Below are 17,523 nucleotides of genomic sequence, written 5' to 3'. Positions count from 1 at the left end.
CTTAGCTTCTAAGCCTGAGTTTCCCCATCAATGAAGATAATAATACTTCTTGTTAGACGTGTTGTGATATTTAAATAGAAATGCATGTACTAAGTGCTCAGTAAATGATAGCTGTTACTATTTTTATTAGTGTATTCTAGACTTTTCCTTCTTGGGAGGTTGCTTATGTAGATGGATTTAATAGTTAGATTAGTGGCACACAAGACCCTATAAATAACAGCTCATTTGTCTAGGTCTTGTCTTCCATTTAAAATCTTAATCATTTTACAAGTGTGGAGAGAGGAGTGTGATGGCTAGTGTATATATCATAGCAGTAATGAAGTTGAGGGGAGTTATTTATAGGTTGGTGAAGAAATTTACAGCTTTAGAAAGGAGGGGGAAGGATGCTAATTGCAGCACCTCAAGACATGCCCAGCCAGGCTCTAACTGGATGCATCCTTGGCACCACTCCTCTGGGACCCCCCGTGACCCAAGAGGGCGGATCTGGAAATAACATCTCCATGGGAATGAGGAACTCTCCACTTTCCTCATGAGGCCAATCACAGTTATGTTACTTAGGATGTATCTTAAAGAGCAAGTGGCTTTCTGTTCCATAATGGGGAGGCTCCATTGCAGAAGTGTATTTGAGTGTCCAAAGCACTTCCAAAGAGTAGGCCGTGGGGGAGGATGAGAAACAGGTGGTAGTGGGTAAGACCCGGAGCCACACACTTAAGTGAATTGGTCATCATCTCATCTTATTTTCATAGTCACCTCGGGAGGTGGCATTACTCTCCCCATTTTATTTTATTTTATTTATTTATTTATTTTTAATATATTTTATTGATTTTACACAGAGAGGAATTGAGAGGGACAGAGAGTTAGAAACGTCGATGAGAGAGAAACATCAACCAGCTGCCTCTTGCACACCCCCTACTGGGGATGTGCCCGCAACCAAGGTACATGCCCTTGACCGGAATCGAACCCGGGACCTTTCAGTCCGCAGGCCGACGCTCTATCCATTGAGCCAAACCGGTCCCGGCTCCCCATTTTATAGAGGAAAAAACTGATCTAAACATCTCTGCTCTTGCCAGAGTGTTTCCCTGCCATGAAGAGACCGTGTGGTGTCCCTCTCTCCCCTCCCTCGTTCATGTTCTTTCTGCCTTGTACTTGCTTACTCTCTGTCTCCATCTTTTCTCTCTCCTCCACCTGTCCCTTCCTCTCCGCCAGAGTCCATTATTTGATCAAATATTTTGATTTGCAGATTACTGAGGATTTTTCCAAAGGGGGCTGCAAAAATGGGTATTTAAGGCACACGGATTCCAATATTCTAGACTACGATGGAGCCCACATACCTGGCGGACCTGGAGACCAGAGTCTGGAGGAAGGCGAGCTTATGAACCTGCTGGCCCCTTTCTTCAATGAGAAGGCCACGTCGTTACTGGAATCCAGGTGACGTGGGGCCCCGGCTTTGCTTTATCTCTGTGGTTTGAGGAGAATAAACTCATTTTGCTAAGTGGATGTGGCTGGCATGTGGTGCTGTGTAATTTACCTGAGAAAGCTCCGGAAATGACTGGGAAGGAGCCTTGCCAGTCATGCAGTTAAGTAATTAGGCTACATGCTCGTGGCTGTGAGGGACTTCAGCTCAGCCCATGCAGCCCGTTAGGAGGAGGAGAAAGCGAGCTTCCTGTGGAATCACTCCTGCGAGCCCCAGACAGGGCTGTCTGGATGTCAGCGAGAGGAATTGGCCCCCGTGACATGGCTTCCAGTTCTGCAATGGCTGAGGAACTGCCATTGTAGCTGTAACTCTGCTGTTTCATGTTGAGCTTGAACTAAAATTCTCTTCTCATTATATCTGCAGGGAGTCATTCCTTACGTGAGGAGATGCTACAGGGTGTTTTTCTTAAAACAAAAACAGGGAAACATTTGGTACATTTGTATTGAAAATTAATCTTTTAGGAGCCATTTCCTCCCTGTTCACATTCTTTCTGGTTCAACAGCTGCTGTGCCCTCATGTCTCAGTGCCTCAGCCTCTCTGACCCCTCCTCGGGGTTGCTCTGAGGAGTAAGAAAAAGTGCTGTTTATGGAAAATGGCTGGCATGTGGGTGTGCACAGCAAAAGTTGTCAATTCTCTTCCAGTAAAGATGGCGAGATGGAGCAGGTGACTGCCGTCCATGCCTCTTGGCAAGAGTCAGGAACCCTGCTCTTTCTATATCCTTGGTGGACTAAGCCTCAGGGGCATTTCTTTAGCTAAGAAAAAGGATTGAAGTGTTCTATGTGTGTGAGCTCAGGCTGGCCAACCCCTCCCTGGTTCCGACATCTGTTTTCCAGTGTGAATCCTCTTGGGATGTTCCCAGTAGCTCTTCCGGTTTATTCTCACAGGGAGTTAAGTGCCTTGAGAAATGTCAGTGCTTGAGAAATGATTTCCTCAACATAGAGTCCCAATGTTCCATCAAGTGAAAGATGCAGCTCTCTCTTTCCCTCTAGGGCCACCTAGAACGTTCCTGGGTGATGGGAGCTGGGGAAGTTGAGTGGGCGTTGTAGGAGTGGGCAAACGGGGGTATGAGTGCTCCCTTCTAACGGACAGAAGTTCTCAGCTCCGACTGCACCCCCTTCTTTAACACACTCTGCCAGGGCCCAACCTGGCACTTGTAGTAAAATGCCTGATCTCATTTTACCCTCAGGCCTGCTTTGCATGCTGCTGGTCTCGATTTTACAGCGTGGGAGCAGACATTTGGGGAGTTGACATTTCCTTAGGTAGTGAATGGCAGAGCCATTGGAGACTTTTCTGGAGGAGTCAGAGAAACACCAGTCCTCTGCCTGGAATTCCCTCCAGTGGTAGGTGGTTTTGTGCACTAGAAGAAGCAGAGTTTGGAGTCAGACAAACCTGTTATCCAGTTCAGCTGTGTCATTTAGACCTGTGACATCACTCCCCATCTTGGTTTCCTCATCTGTAACGTGCAGGGTGATGATGCTTACCCATCCCATTAGACATTTTTTTTTCTTTGCTTCCTACTTATCTCACTTATTTTTGTATTGTTTTTGTTATTATTGCTTTTGAATGTTTAACAGTTTTTTATTTGCAATTGATTTCTTACATTTCTATTAATGGACAGATTTCTCTTACTTGATTGACAACTCCCCCTTTGTCGTACCTACCATCATTAAGCTAATAGTAAATACAAACAATTTTATCTTTAATTTTCTGAGTTTATTAGACATCTTTTGAGGATTAAGAGAAATAATGGGTATAGAGTATAGATCCAGGTTGGCAATAAATGGGGCTTAGGTGATATTACTGCTTAAATTGTGCCCTACCAACTTCTACTACTCTTTCCCACTGCGCTCAGATAAGATTCGTACCAAATGCAATGCACTGGCCAGCCCATGATTCGTACTTCTGAGGTCATTGTGAGCCACTGGGCAACCCCTGCTGAGCTCTCACAGGCTAGGCCTGAGACTTCCCTTCAGCTTGTGAGCTCCTTCACCTTCCAGCCATCCGTAGGCCTCTGCTGGGCCTATGGGGCTAGCAGAAGAGCTGGGCCCCCGGAACACACTAATTCAACTTACCGTCAGCCAGGATGCTGTAAGGAAGCAACAAGTCTGGTAGTTACCGTAGCCTAACTAGTTGTCTTGCACTTGACCAACCAGAGCGATGTTTTCCTTGGAGGTGGAGTGAAAGGATGAGTGCAGGCCACCTATCTGGCCCCTCCTCTCCTGCGGTATTCACCCTGTGTGATCCCAGCCCTCTCTCTAGGGGCTCCTAATTCCATTTGGCTCCATGCCCTGGAGGACATGGTTTAGGATTTTGTCACATCAATGCTTTGGTCTTAGGTGTGAAATTTAATATCTGAAAATCTAAAAGGGAAGCCCTTGGGGATTTTTTTTTTTTTTTTTTTAAGCTGACAGTCTTGAGCTCTAGGTAATAGAAGTGGGGCAGCTACTCCTAGGAAACCTGGTTCTGCTCTGCTGGGCATGGCTGCGGGGCAGGGCAGGTGCCACCAGACAGGCGCTGGCGAGGGGTCCCCAGAAGTTAGAGGTTAGCACATAAACAGCTCAAGAGACTTGGCGTTTGTAGCCTGCGGGGGAAGCAGACTTGGCAAGTGCCTGAAGGTATAGTCCATGCTGGAGAGGACTAGATCTTGGGGTTCTAGACAGGACCCCAGCAACCGATGGTCCTCCTTAATTCTTCCCTTTCCTTCACCGCCCAAACCTAAGTCCTGACCATCTGCTCCTAACATAGCTCTTAATTTGCATACCTCTCACCATCCCTGTTGCCTCCTGTCCATCCTCAGCTCCCGTCAGATTGCTCGGCATCACTGCAGTAGTCTCCTGACTAGCCCCAGAGACTCCACTTTTCTCGGGACCCGCATCCTTAGCATGGCCTGCTAGGCGCTGCGTGGTCTGGCAACCCTGTCCTGTCCCGCAGCTGTGTTAGCACTGTTCCTGCTTTCTGTGCTTCCGCCATGTTCCCCTTCTTTCAGTTCCTAGGATGGGCTGACCTGCTACATCCATCTTTGCATATGCCAAGAACGAACACACCCTCCATGGACATGGGCTAATCCCTGTTTATCTGCTGCATCCAGCCCTTGCCTAAGACCTTGACTTGACCAGCTACTCATGTTACATGCGCTCATATGACAGATCCAATTATCATACTAATTTCAAAATGAGCACTCACATTGCCCAGCACAAGACTGTTGCAGCTTCTCTTCTCCCCTCCCTGACTGATGACCTTGCCTTATACTTGACTGAAAAACCAGTTGAACTCAAGCTATTTTTCTTTTCCCACCAGTGTTGCCAGCTTATGTGCTTCTGTATCCATGAACTCTGACTCCTGCTATTGGAATGGGAGAAAGGAATATCCTGTTCCTGTCCAAGACCACTGGGCACCCTCTCTTTTCTGTATCGTTCGCATTTTCCTGTTACTGAATCATCGCCATTAGCATATGACATGCATTAATATCAGCCATTTGGGAGACATTCCCCCTGCACCTTCCCCTCCCTAATTTTACTCCAGCTACTGCCCTTTTCTTTCTTCCCTCAAAGGGAGTTTTCTTGGAAGACCTGCTCATATTCCCTGTATCCACTTTCTTTCCTTGCATCCCCTCTTTACCTCATTCCCAGGCTTTCATACCTTTCACTGCACGTACCAAGGTCAGTGACAGTCTCCAAGTTCCAGCCTTTATCAGCAGGTTGGCCACTCTCTGTGGTCTCCGTTCTAGTCCTCCCTCCCTCTTTTCTTCTGCCTCTCTGGCCTCGCAGCCTCCTTTGCAACATTTGGCTTTTGAATGTTGGTGTGCCCCGAAGCTGTGTCCTTAGCCTATTTCTCTCTGTCCTCCCTCTCCATGGCTTTAGAATGCGCTTTGGGACTTTCAAATGTGTACTCACAGCCACTGTCAGCTGTCTGCTTGACATCTCCACCTTCAGCGTTTGTCCAGAACTAAACTCCCTGTTCTTATCTTTCTCATGGCAGTTAACAGCACTGTGATCTATCTAGTTGGTGTAGCTGAAAGTCCAGTTTCCACAGTCCCCATATCCATCAGCAAGTCCTGTTGATTCCACTGTTAGCGTGCACCCCTCATTCAACCACTTCACGTCTTCTCTGCTCTCCTCTTCGTAGCAGCTCCAGTTCTGGCCTGGACTCAGCTTCCCAGCGGAAGATGACGTTAGGAACCTGGGAAGAGTGCAGAGCTTCTTCGGCATCAGAATGGCCCATTGCCAGCCTCTGCTCTGCACATTACTAGGGGATCTTAACTCTTTATAAGCTCATTTCTTCATATGTAGAATGGGGTTCATGTTAGCCCCCAGCTCACAGTCTTTCTCTGATGATAGAGCAGTTTTGGCAGATCCTCAGTGGATAGAGCATCAACCTGTGGACTGAAGGGTCCCGGGTTCAATTCCGGTCGAGGGCATGTACCTTGGTTGCGGGCACATCCCCAGTAGGGGGTGTGCAGGAGGCAGTTAATCGATGTTTCTTTCTCATCGATGTTTCTATCTCTCGCCCTTCCTCTCTGTAAAATCCAATAAAATATATCTTAAAAAAAAAAAAAGGATCTGACACCAGAAGTGCTTCATAAACATTAGTCTCTTTCCCTCATGCCTTCTGTGTGACCACGATGATCAGGAAGGGCACAGAAACAATGCCCAGGGCTCTGTCGGGACCCAGGGACTGACCGCTGGAAAGGTCCTGACCGCAGGGACAGCTTAATGAGTCTGCTGTTCAGGTTTCCAGCAAAGGAACACTGAAATGCTTTCTTTAACGGCACACCACTTTAGTATATTATAATGGCCTCGTTCACCACCTTTTACTACCCATTTGTAAAGTCTTTACCCTGGGTTTTATTGTGTGTTGTTTGGTCTTGAGTAATGGTCCTCCTCTGGCTAGCTGAATAGCAATTGTCATTATTTTTAATCTATATTAAGGGAAGGAGAGGAAAGGAAAATTTAGTTTAATGTGCTTAAAATACCAGAAGTATTTCTAAAGTCTGAGTTTACTGAATTTTAAGATGGTTTGTGTAGTCTAGATGATTTCGTATTAGAAGTGAACAACGTACCATACATTTTAATTTTGTTTTTTTTTTTAAACTTTTGTGTTTTGCTCTGTTTTAGTGAGCTGCAGCTGTTTCATTTGAGTTGAAATGACTCTGCCCCAGAACTAGATGATCAGAATCCAGAGATGAGTGAGACCGGGCCCCTGCCCTCAGAGGGCTCCTGCTACTTCTAGTGGCAGCGGAGATGCAGAGCAAGGGAAGCCCAGCATGGGTTAGAGGTGCTGGTAGTTGTGGTCTCGCTGTCCCACGGGATTTAGGGAGTAAGGCGGGCAGGAGAAACTGCAGAGAGAAGGAAAGGGATCCAACACGGTGAGGGCCTGTTCCGTCCTCTTTCTCTACTGACTGCGCCACTTCCTTCTGCCCCACATCTTTCTCTTGCAAGAAGCAGCTGCTTTCTAGTCTTGTCCTGTCCCTCCACTTCCTTTTCTCATAATTTTCTGTCTCAATTTTATAATTTCCTCTTCTTTTTTATGAATTTCTTTTTCTCTTATATTTTGAGATGATTTAAACATGCTTATTTTAAAATTCTTCTTTTGATTGCCTTGTTATTTTTATTTCCTTGAGCGTGAATTTGTCTTGGATCATAGTGGGTTTTGTTGGCAAGTTTGGTTGCCTGTGTTAAGCCCTGATCAGTCCCCCACCCTTACTCTTGCATGGTGGCTTGCCTCAACTTGACTTTCTAGATCTTACTGTAGAGCTTGTGCTATTTACATGGTTCTTCTACTAGTGGAGTAAAATTTCTGGCCCCACTGCTTTCTGCAAATGCCCCTTTCTCATGACTTTGGGCTCTGCTGTTTCTGACCTTTGGATAAATTTTGTCTTGAATTTGAATCCTGTAGTACAGCTTACAACATTTTTGTTGTTCCATGTTCTTGCTGCCCTTTAATGTGCTTAGAACAGAGTGGAGGGGCTCCTGTGGGTACTGATACCACCCTCTGGGCAGGGAATTTCTCCATTCCTTCTTTACACTGCAGCCTGCCTGAGCCATCTCTCCAGAGCTCGTGTGACTGGGTGTCCGGCCTGTCCTCACACAGAGCCTCGCAGTGGCTTGTCCTTCCTCACTGTGGCTGGGTTCTCCCACCTCCCTTCCCAGCCTCATCTCCCGTTCTCCAGTGTGTCTTGCCTCTATTCATATGTTTTCCATTCTCACAGTATTCCATTTTCCTTTGCCCTGGCTAGGCTCTGTCAGCTCTGGAATAGTTTAATGACATTCTCCCTGCTATCCCGGTCTGGACACCTGGGATTGTTGCTCCGTATCTTTCAGAAACTTGCACAGGGCTCTGATCCGCTCTCTATCCGATGGAGGAAGGACTGTGTACACACCTGTCTCCAACAGCAGGCTCAGTCCTCCCAGGCCGTTTTGTACCCCCAGTGCCCATTACAGCGCCTGGCACAAAAATACCTCACAAGGGATTCTTCTCAAACCAATCCATAGTCTTTTATGTGCTGGTTTAGTTTGCATTCTCGGGAAAGCAGCGCCTGAGATGAGGACTTGGGTACAAGTGGTTTATTTGGGATGTTGATTCCAGGGAGTAGGAAGGAGGAATCAGGGGAAGGAAGATAGAAATGGAGGCAAAACCAATAAGGGTACATCATTGCTCTAGTTACTGCTGTGGACAGCTGGGGCTCAGTCCTACTGCCTGCTCTCTGAGGGACAGCACAGACGTGCCTCCAAAGGATGGGAAACTGGGACATTCTCCCAGCAGCCCTCATCCCCACTGCTTGAGTGTTTCCCCCAGGTAGAAACTGGTCCACATTTTCCCCACTGCCCTGCTGGCTGGCTCAGCGAGCTCTGGAAAAGTCCCAAGGCAGCAGAGACATGCAGAGAGCACTTGAGGTGGGACTGTGCATGTCTGTGGGAGCTGTCTATCCACGGAGCGGTAGCTCGAGTCCGAGGGAGGCTAAGGGCAGTTGGTAAGGGGCAGAGAAAGCATCTGATACCCATACATTCTCGCTTAATCCTCGTAGCTGTCATGTGGAGGAAGACTTACTTTCAAAGAATTGCAGTTAGAATTTGAAACCACTTTTGTCTGATATAAGAACTTCTGTTCTTTCAATTCAGAGCAGTTTACAACATCCCTTTATTCAATGCCTAGTTACTGAGCACCAGTCATGCACCGTGACGGACCAGGGCCAGTCAGTGAGGACACCTTGGGAAAGCTGGTAGAGAACAAGGCCACAGCAGAAGCTTAGTTTTCCCACTTCTTTCTCTTTTGGAAAAACAGGCCAGACCTTCTGAAAGTTCTGCGTGAACTGCTCCTGGAACGAATCTGCTTGCCAGAGCAGGAAGTTTCCGGAGAGCACCTGGAGGCTGAGACTGAGAAGACACTTAAGCAGATGGCTGTTCAGCTACGAGGTGAACTTAGACAGTTCATCCAAGCCAACTCCTTTTCCAAGCCCCGCGATGAGCTGAAGTGGCCTAGGGGCGGTCAGCTGGTACAGGTGGAGGAACCGTCCAGGGTGGAGCTGAAAGATGCCTCGGTGCAGACCACGGCCACGGTGCGTGACTCACTCAGATTCAAGCACGAAGGCACGAGAGAGGCTTGGGAGGAGACACTGCCAGCTGCCGCATTCAGCACGGGTTACCAGCCGGAGAGCCTGTGTGCGACGGCAGGGCGTCCGGCCTGTCCTCTTTCCCTCCCCCGTGGGGCTGACAAGGTGAGCTTCTCCTTACATTACTTATTTCATACAAAGAGAACACATAAAATCGCCGGCGTTTGTCTAAAACTGAGTATACATAAAACCTGGTGTCCCCCTCTGCCTGCACTTATCCTGGCCTCTGCTTAGAGGTGTGTGTCTGTCGTTTCCCCTTTCCTTCCCCATCCCAACCCTACCTTATTTGTCTATCACACACACACTGTGTATGAAAAGACACAGCTATTATATTAACGGTACTCGAGATACAAATTTGTGCAATTTGGGGCTAAAATAGAAATGTTCTCATCTGCCCCGGCTCTTTGAGTTTGTACCTACATATTAGGAAAACTAGGTCCCTCTACCCTTCATTTGTATGGGAGATATCATTCTATATTCAGGAAGTTTGGGTAATCAAATGAACTTAATTTCCCTGAATGTATTAAAAATCTTTAAAAATATATATATTTCTTTATTGACTTCATAGAGAAAGGGAGAAGGTGAGAGAGATAGAAACATCAATGATGAGAGAGAATCATTGATCAACTACCTCTTGCCCACCCCCCACTGGGGATCGAGCCCACAACCCAGGCATGTGCCCTTGACTGGAATCGAACCTGGGACCTACCCCCCCCCCCCCCGCTCCAGTCCGCAAACTGACACTCTTATCTACTGAGCCAAACCAGCGAGGGCTGAAAATATTTTTTAGTTTGGAATTATCCTATTTGCTTGTATCTTCAAAACAAAGGTAAATGTGCTTATTTTATAGCGTCTGTTCTGTGTGCCAGAATTGTGCTAGGTATCTATGCATACATGATCACATTTAATCTTTCTGTGAAAGGCTTAGAAAATTGTCCAAGTGACTCAGCGGTTAAGAGGAGGAGAAGCGCCTGGCCAGCGTGGCTCAGTGGTTGAGCATCAACCTATGAACCAGGAGATCACGGTTTAATTCTTGATTGGGGCGAATGCCCAGGTTGCGGTCTCGATCCCCAGTATGGGGTGCGCAGGAGGCAGCCAATCGATTATTCTTTTGTGATCATTGATGTTTATATCTCTCTAGCCCTCTCCCTTCCTCTCTGAAATAAATAAAAAAAATATTAAAAAAAAAGAGGAGGAGAAGGATATAAAACTGAAGTCCTGTTTTAGAGGTAGACAGGCTCTTATAAACCTACCTTTCTCAGGATGGGTGGTGCCCTCTTATCACCATAGTGGCCTCCATGCTATGCAAAGTAGAAGAAAACGTAATGATTTTCTTTGTGGTCTTTGGTTAGTCAATGAATCGGTAATCTTAAGGCTTAAGCCAGAACTCTGGTATCTTATTGAAAAGAACATCATTGCAGTTCAACAGTGAAACAAGGAGATGGGTATAATTCCGGTTGTTTAGTTTTAGAAGCAAGAGAATGGACTTTATGGATATACCTGTGATTGCATCGGGCCTGGCATTTAGCTACATTGAGTCCTTGTGTAAGTCACCAGATCATTCTCAGTGACTTGAATGGGATTGGTGTGACCTAAAACCTGAAGCTGGCATGATAGATAGCTAAATGAGGTCATGTGTGGCCATGCCTTGCACATGGTAGAAGCTCAGTGTGTGTGCTTTCCTGTTGCCTCCCGTTGCCAGGTGAGAAGTTTCATGACATCTTTAATAAGGTGGTAGGTGGGAATCTACTTAGCGTCCATAAGGTAGCATTTTGTGCAGTGTTATTTTAGAGCCGGCATTAGGTTGACTGACAGCAATCTTCCAGCCTGGAGTTGGCTTTGGCATTTGTGCACTTGCAGATATCTTTTCCGCTGCCATCTGACACACAGATTTGGATCCAAGAATAAAGATTGGTGGAGACCGAGGACCAAGCAAATGACTGTTATTTTCCAGTCCTCTATGATGAGGCAGCCACCTCCTCCCAAATAGTCCCTTTATCACCACAAGTGCTCTTGTCCTTGAACCTGTTCTCTCTCTCCTCTGGAATTTCAGGGCAGAAGAGCCTCACTTTTCTTAACTGAGCAGGAGAGTCTGAAGAGCTTGTTTGAGGTCCATCTGTCCAACTTTGTTGCTTGACACTGACTGCTTGTTTGGCATCTCAGTTCTTTGTCTGGAAAATAGGCATGGTAATACCTATTATTCTCTGAGCTCTGGGAATACAGTTTACTTGAGGATTCTGGAAGAACGCCTGGAAGCATTTTATATCCTAGAATGTGCAAGAAGAGGTTTTTCTTCTTTTCTTCTTGAGAGACTTTGCTGATTTTCTCATTCCCAGGGTCCCAAATATTTCTTGTTTTCCTCTCAGGTTCCTTCTCCACCACTTAAAAAATAAAATAGCTTTATTAACTATAATTCATATATCCTCCAATTCATTCATTGAATGTATATAATAAAGTGGGTTTTGAAAAAATATATTCATAGAGTTGAGCAACCATTACCATAATTAATTTTAGAACATGTTCATTATTCCCAAGGAAACCCTGAAACCATTAGCAATCTCTGCCCATTTCTCTGCACCTGTTTATCCCTAGCTGTGCCTATTCTGAAATTTCATAAAATTGGAATCATAGAATGTGTGTCTTTGGTGAGTGGCTTCTTCCATTCATCGTCATGTTTTCAAGGTTCATTCATGCTTTATCTGTATCACTACTTTATTTCCATTGCCAAACAATAGTCCACTGTGTGGAGATGGTACATTTAATTTGATGGGCATTTTGACTGTTTCCACTTTTTGGTTATTATGAATAATGTTGCTATGAACTTTCATGTGTATGCTTTGGTGAGTATACATGTTTTCATTTCTCCTGGGTTTATACCTAGGAGTGGAATTGCTGGGTCACAGTAACTCTATGTACAACCTTTTGAGGAACTACCACAGACTGTTTTCTAAAGCAACTGCTCCTAGTTTACATTTTCACCAGCAGTATGTGAGGGGTGCAGTTTCTCTACATCCTCATTAAGACTCGTTTTATTATCTTTTTTATTATCTCTGTCCTAATGAGTAGGATTGGCAGCATTTCATTGCAATTTGATTTGTATTTCCTGATGACTAATGATATTGAGCATCTCTTCGTGTGCTTATTGACCATATGTGTTTCTTCTTTTGAGAAATGTCTATCAGATCTTTTGTCCATCTTTTAATTGAGCTATTTGTGTTTTTATTATTGAATTTTAATAGTTCTTTTTTTCTTTTTAAGATTTTTAATTGATTTTTAGAGAAAGAGGAGGGGAGAGGGAGAGAGAGAGAGAAACATTGATAGGAGAGTGAGACACTGACCGCTGCCTCATGCATGTCCCCTACCAGGGATAAAGCCTGCAATCCAGGCATGTGTCCTGACTGGAAATTGAACTGCAACCTTTTGGTGCACAGCGTGATGTCCAACAAACTGAACCACACTGGCAAGGACTTAATAGTTCTTTTATATCCCAGATTCATTCCCTCTCCTCAGGGTGTGAATGATGTTTAAAATTCTCCCACTTGAAAGGCACCCTTTTGGCCTCTTAAGTTATTGTTTGCATGTTCATTCCACAAGTCGTTATTGAGTACCCTCTGACTACTAGTTCTTGTGCTGGAAACTGTGAAGAGAGTGTGACCAAGAATTGCAGAGTCCCTGAACTTGTAGGCCAGAGCAGAAGATAGACAGAGAACAAGAATTGCATAGGCACTTAGTTATAATGGTACTGATGTTCTCCCAGGAGAATCATGGGCGGCAGTGAGTTATGACAGGGAGATCTGACCTGGTCTTAGAAATCAAGGCCTATTCTCCTGACCTAGGCACATTTGAGCAGAGTCCTAATGAACGTATTGGAATTAGTGGGAGAAGTGGGGATGGACAAGAAAGAGTTCTAGGCAGAGGAGACAGCATACACTAAGCTCAGAGTGGAAGGAGCCTGTGATTTTGAAGAACTGTTAGAGGGTGAGTATTTGGCAGTTAGGAAGTGGGAGAGAGGGAGGAACTCAGGCTGCAGGTCATGCTGAGTGTGGTCTGTGGCCAGGACTTCGACCTTCATCATAAGGCAACTGGGAAGCAGTAACATAGTTTAAGCAGAGGAGAGGGATGGTAGTTTGCCTTTTCTGTTGCAGCATGGAGAGTAGATTAGAAAGGGCAGGAGTGAGTGTTGGGAGGACCACTCAGAAGGCTGTGGCAGTGCCTCGTGAGCGTGTCCTGGAGTAGAATGGTGGTAGTGGAGGATGAGGGGAGTGGAAAGAATTCAGAGACAACTTGGGAGGTGGAATTAATGGAACCTGGTGAGTGATGCAAGTGTGTGACGAATATAAAGGGAAGTTTAAAAAGGACTCCCAGGTTTTGGGTTGTGCTATAAGCGAACGGTGGTGTGAGTCACCAGGACAGAGACCTTTTAAGTGGTGTAGCTTTGGGGACATGGGATGATGGTATTGAAGAGTTGAGTTCTCAGTTGACTTTGGAGTCACAGTGAGCCATTGAAAATGAAGATGTCTAGGATAGGCAGGTCCTGAGCTTTGAGCCTGGGAAATATTTATTGGATTAGTAACTCAGTAGACACTGAGAATTGTAGTAAGAGGTGGTGCTGGTGGACTAGCAGGGGTGAGAGGCAGATGGGCCTAGATTGAGGGATGAGTGGGGGTGAGGAAATAGGCCAGGAAGAAGAAAATGTTTCTCAGAAGATTGTGTTGCAAAAGGACTGCCATATACTGAACATCTGGAATGTCTGGAGAGGGTCAGTGGGTTATGGCCAAGAGGGTGTTGAGGAGGAAAAGCTTGGCAATTGCTGGTCAAGAGGAGGGACTTGCCAATATATAAGCTCTGCAGCCTGGGAGGCAAACACAAATGCCAGTATAGAAACCAGAAGTCTGAATAGTGGTTTGAATTCAGTTTTATAAGGTTGGGATGAGACAGTTGATTATGTGACCACAGGAAGTATGTTCATTGTGTCTGTGTATGTTTTCAGGATGCTAAGAAGTCCCGTTTGCCCATCCTGATAAAACCATCCCAGTCATTGGGAAGTGTGTATCGGCTCCCAGCCGCGCAGGAGGTGGTGGCCCAGCTGCAGGCCCAGATCTTGGAGCTGCAGGGGGAGCTGAAGGAGTTTAAAATGCGCAACAAGCAACTTCACCAAAAGTTAATTCTGGCTGAAGCAATGATGGAGCAGAGCCCAGCGCCAGACAAAACGCTACAGAAAGGTAAGCACCTAGAAAAATGTCTTCTCCGCAAGCTAGATGAACGACCGATTGAACTGCTGGAAATGTCAGCCTTGTTGTTTAGAATTGCAATAAGTTCGGGTATAAATTTCATGAATTGCAGTGATTAATCTTGACTCTTGACAAATACACAATTGAGGGAACACAATAAGGAAAATGAATCTATTGTTTTCACTTTATTCTGAGTCTGAATACAGGGGTGTGTGGTGCTCACAGGTCTTGCGAGGTCACTGCTCCCTCACTCGGGATTGCCTGCGGTGCCCCAGATGTGATGACTTGAACCTTGGCTTTTTTTCTGGCTTCGTCTGTGGATTTTTAGAATGATCTGTAGCCAGAGGTATTTTTTTCCATATAATTTTAGGTTCTATCTTGGCTTTACCTTAGTTTCGATGTCAAGATAAGTTGGCCTTTGGCAGGATTCCTCTTCTCTTCCTCCCTTCCTCCTTCCTTTCCTTGCCCTTCATCCATCCATCTACCCATGCAGGCATCTACTCACTGGTTCAGTGGATGTTCCCTGAGCATTGGCTGTGTCCCCGGCCTAATGCACTGGGTAAGGAGAGAAAGAGAGAGAGGAATGAGAGACCATATCTGCCTCCAGAGAACTCCAGGATTCGGGGTGGGTGCAGATAATTAAATCAATGTGGGTCATGGGTCAGGAGGAGGGTGCACTTGAGAGAGGAAGGATTTTATGGCAGAGGTGACTCAGCCAAACACAGGCCTGGCTCTTTGTCCAGGGCTGGCCAATTTGCACTTACCCATGTTTTTATTTCTTATTGAGACCCCAGGGTGCCTCACCATGTGCTACTTCCTTCCAGAGTTTCCCAGAAAGTCCTGGGGCCTCTCTCTTGGGAAAGGTGGGCACGAGTCTATGGAAATTTTTTTTCTCACTTATAGTTTTTTGAGAGCCTGAACTTAAACCATCTCAGACAAGCTGCAGTATATTTATGCTTTTTATGTCCTGTTATGGCAGCTCAATAGATTAATATTATCTCATAAATTGCATTTTGCCTCCCCAGTGTTTTTATTTCCCTGTTGTATCTCTGTGTTCATCTCAGTATTTGTTGGCAGGAGGGTGATTCCCATGGTTAAATTCACTTTTTAGAACAGTTGCTCTGAGGAAGAGGCTGGGGTGAGAGGGCAGAGGGGAGAGGTGAGAGGGAAGACTGAAGTCAGCGGGCTTGTTAGGAGGCCCTTGCAGTGGTCTCAGCTCAGCAGTGCTGTGAGGAAGGACAGAGGGGATGGGTTTCAGCACAGGAGATACACTGACATAAATGTGCTTGCTTTTCAGACTCTGAAATTGACCAACCCAGTGACCTTGCCATCTTGCCAACATGCAAAGAGAATACTTCTGAGGATTTTCAGAGCCCAACTTCAGTAGCTGCTTACCTCAATTCTAAGAGTCAGCTTTCCACTGGAGTCAGTGTGATTGGAACCGATCCGTGTAAGAACATCGATACCTCAAATGATACAGAAAACTTGAAACAGAAAATCTATGCCTTGGAAACTGAGCTCGAGGGCTACCGGAATTTCATATTTCAGCTTCAAAAGCATTCCCAGTGCAGTGAGGCCATCATCACAGTTTTGTGTGGGACAGAAGGGGCTCAGGATGGTTCCAACAAGACCAAGGCTCATAATGAAGAAGAAGAAATGACCTTTTCAAGTTTGCACCAAGTACGTTATGTGAAACACACGCAAATCCTCCATCCACCGGACCCAGAGATGGCTGATGGCAGGATGCCGGAGAGCCCTGAGCAGCAGCTGGGAGACCAGGAATGTGAGCTGCAGGAGGACCACAATTTGAACATGGAGCTTTTCAGTGAAGTGCATGACCTGCAGAATAAGTTCAGAGATCTCTCGCCCTCAAGGTACATCCCACTGTTTAAGCCTCCAGTTCCCTTATGTTGCCACTAGGTTGGAGCCAGTGAGCTGAAAGGGGCTATGAGGGGTGTACGATGGAAGGCTTGGTGGTGGGGTGCAGGCAGCTAGGCCCTGCCCAGAAGTGAAATGTGAGGCCACAGAGAATAGTGCCTGCACACATGCAAGTCTTGTATCCTCTGCAATTGTCAGGGCAGATTTTGCCTTCCCCTGGTTGGGGCCTCAGTAAACATTTTATACCAGTTACTTGTGATTTATAGTATGTTTGCTGAATGGCAGTGTTCACTTCTGGACACTATTACTGACTTTTACTTACTGTGCTGCAGAACTGAAAGATGTCCTAGGCAGGTGGGAAGAATATAAATATTTTCCATATCTTTACCATTTAAGGTCATCTTAAGCCAGTGTTGAAAGAGAAGAATTCTTAGATCATGAAGATATGTTTTATGGGTCTAGATGCATACAGCTTTGCTTCATGAGATCTGGCAAAATGGGATCATTTGTAAAGTTGACTAATTCGTCACTAATTTGAGACACATAGTTCTGAATTGTCAGGAGCCAGAGTGAATTTTTCAAGACTTCCAAACATTGAGATTGAAGGAGGCTTGTATTTATTGAAAGGCCGTTGTGTCAGACCTTTCATTGGGCACTTTTCTTATTTAACCCTCAAAATCACCTGAGGAGGAGGCGTTATTAAATGTGTTTTTATAAATGAGGAAATTGAGCCTCATAGAGGTTGCCTTGACTTGCCTAAGATTCATAGAGCCAGCCCACAGTGACCACTCTAATACTCGTGTCCTTTCTCATCCATTCAACTGGCCCCCACCTGCAGTACTGCTGCCACATGATTGTATGTGTAAACTGGGGGCAGGTGGTCACCAGTCCCACACACTGTCGTCATTTTAGGGAGGGGGAACATGTTGGCAAGGGCTCAGTGTCTTTGCCAGCCGCTCTGGAGCCGGGTCACTGTGGCCACAGTTTCTGTGAGCCACGTTTTCCTCAGTGCCTCCCAGTGCCTGCGGGCTTACTAGGAAGCCCAGTACAGTGGCATAATAGGGGTGCGCTCTGAAGGCAGAGCCGTGCTTGAGTCTGAAATCTTCACTATTTCACTAACGTTGTGTCTCTGAGAGTCAGTTTCCTCTTCTGTAAAAGGGGAGGTTCGTACATTGGTTGGAAGATTGGGAGGATCATAGGACTAACAAACACGTCATAGACCCTCCATGAATGGTAGTTGGGATCCTGATTATTCCTTGACCTTTTGGCTGAGACGAGGGAGTCCTATCTTTGTTTTCCTGCCTAGTTTCTGTTTTGTTCCTCATGGAATT

General features: G+C 45.9%; 1 protein-coding gene across 13 annotated transcripts in view; it reads left to right on the top strand.

The window, feature by feature from the left end:
- Positions 1 to 17,523, top strand: part of CDK5RAP2 (CDK5 regulatory subunit associated protein 2) — a 141,007-nt gene that overhangs the window by 87,780 nt on the left and 35,704 nt on the right. For all 13 annotated transcript variants that reach the window (XM_036432828.2, XM_036432833.2, XM_036432826.2 and 10 more), the window contains 4 exons: positions 1,241 to 1,428; positions 8,756 to 9,188; positions 14,074 to 14,305; positions 15,612 to 16,188. In XM_036432828.2, coding sequence (XP_036288721.1) covers positions 1,241 to 1,428; positions 8,756 to 9,188; positions 14,074 to 14,305; positions 15,612 to 16,188 — 1,430 coding nt within the window. The remainder of the gene's footprint in view (positions 1 to 1,240; positions 1,429 to 8,755; positions 9,189 to 14,073; positions 14,306 to 15,611; positions 16,189 to 17,523) is intronic.

Source organism: Pipistrellus kuhlii, unplaced genomic scaffold (genome assembly GCF_014108245.1).
Source record: "Pipistrellus kuhlii isolate mPipKuh1 unplaced genomic scaffold, mPipKuh1.p scaffold_m20_p_12, whole genome shotgun sequence".
Classification (NCBI taxonomy): Eukaryota; Metazoa; Chordata; class Mammalia; order Chiroptera; family Vespertilionidae; genus Pipistrellus; species Pipistrellus kuhlii.
The sequence above is the reverse complement of the archived record's forward strand: the minus strand, read 5'-3'. Positions and strand labels throughout refer to the sequence as shown.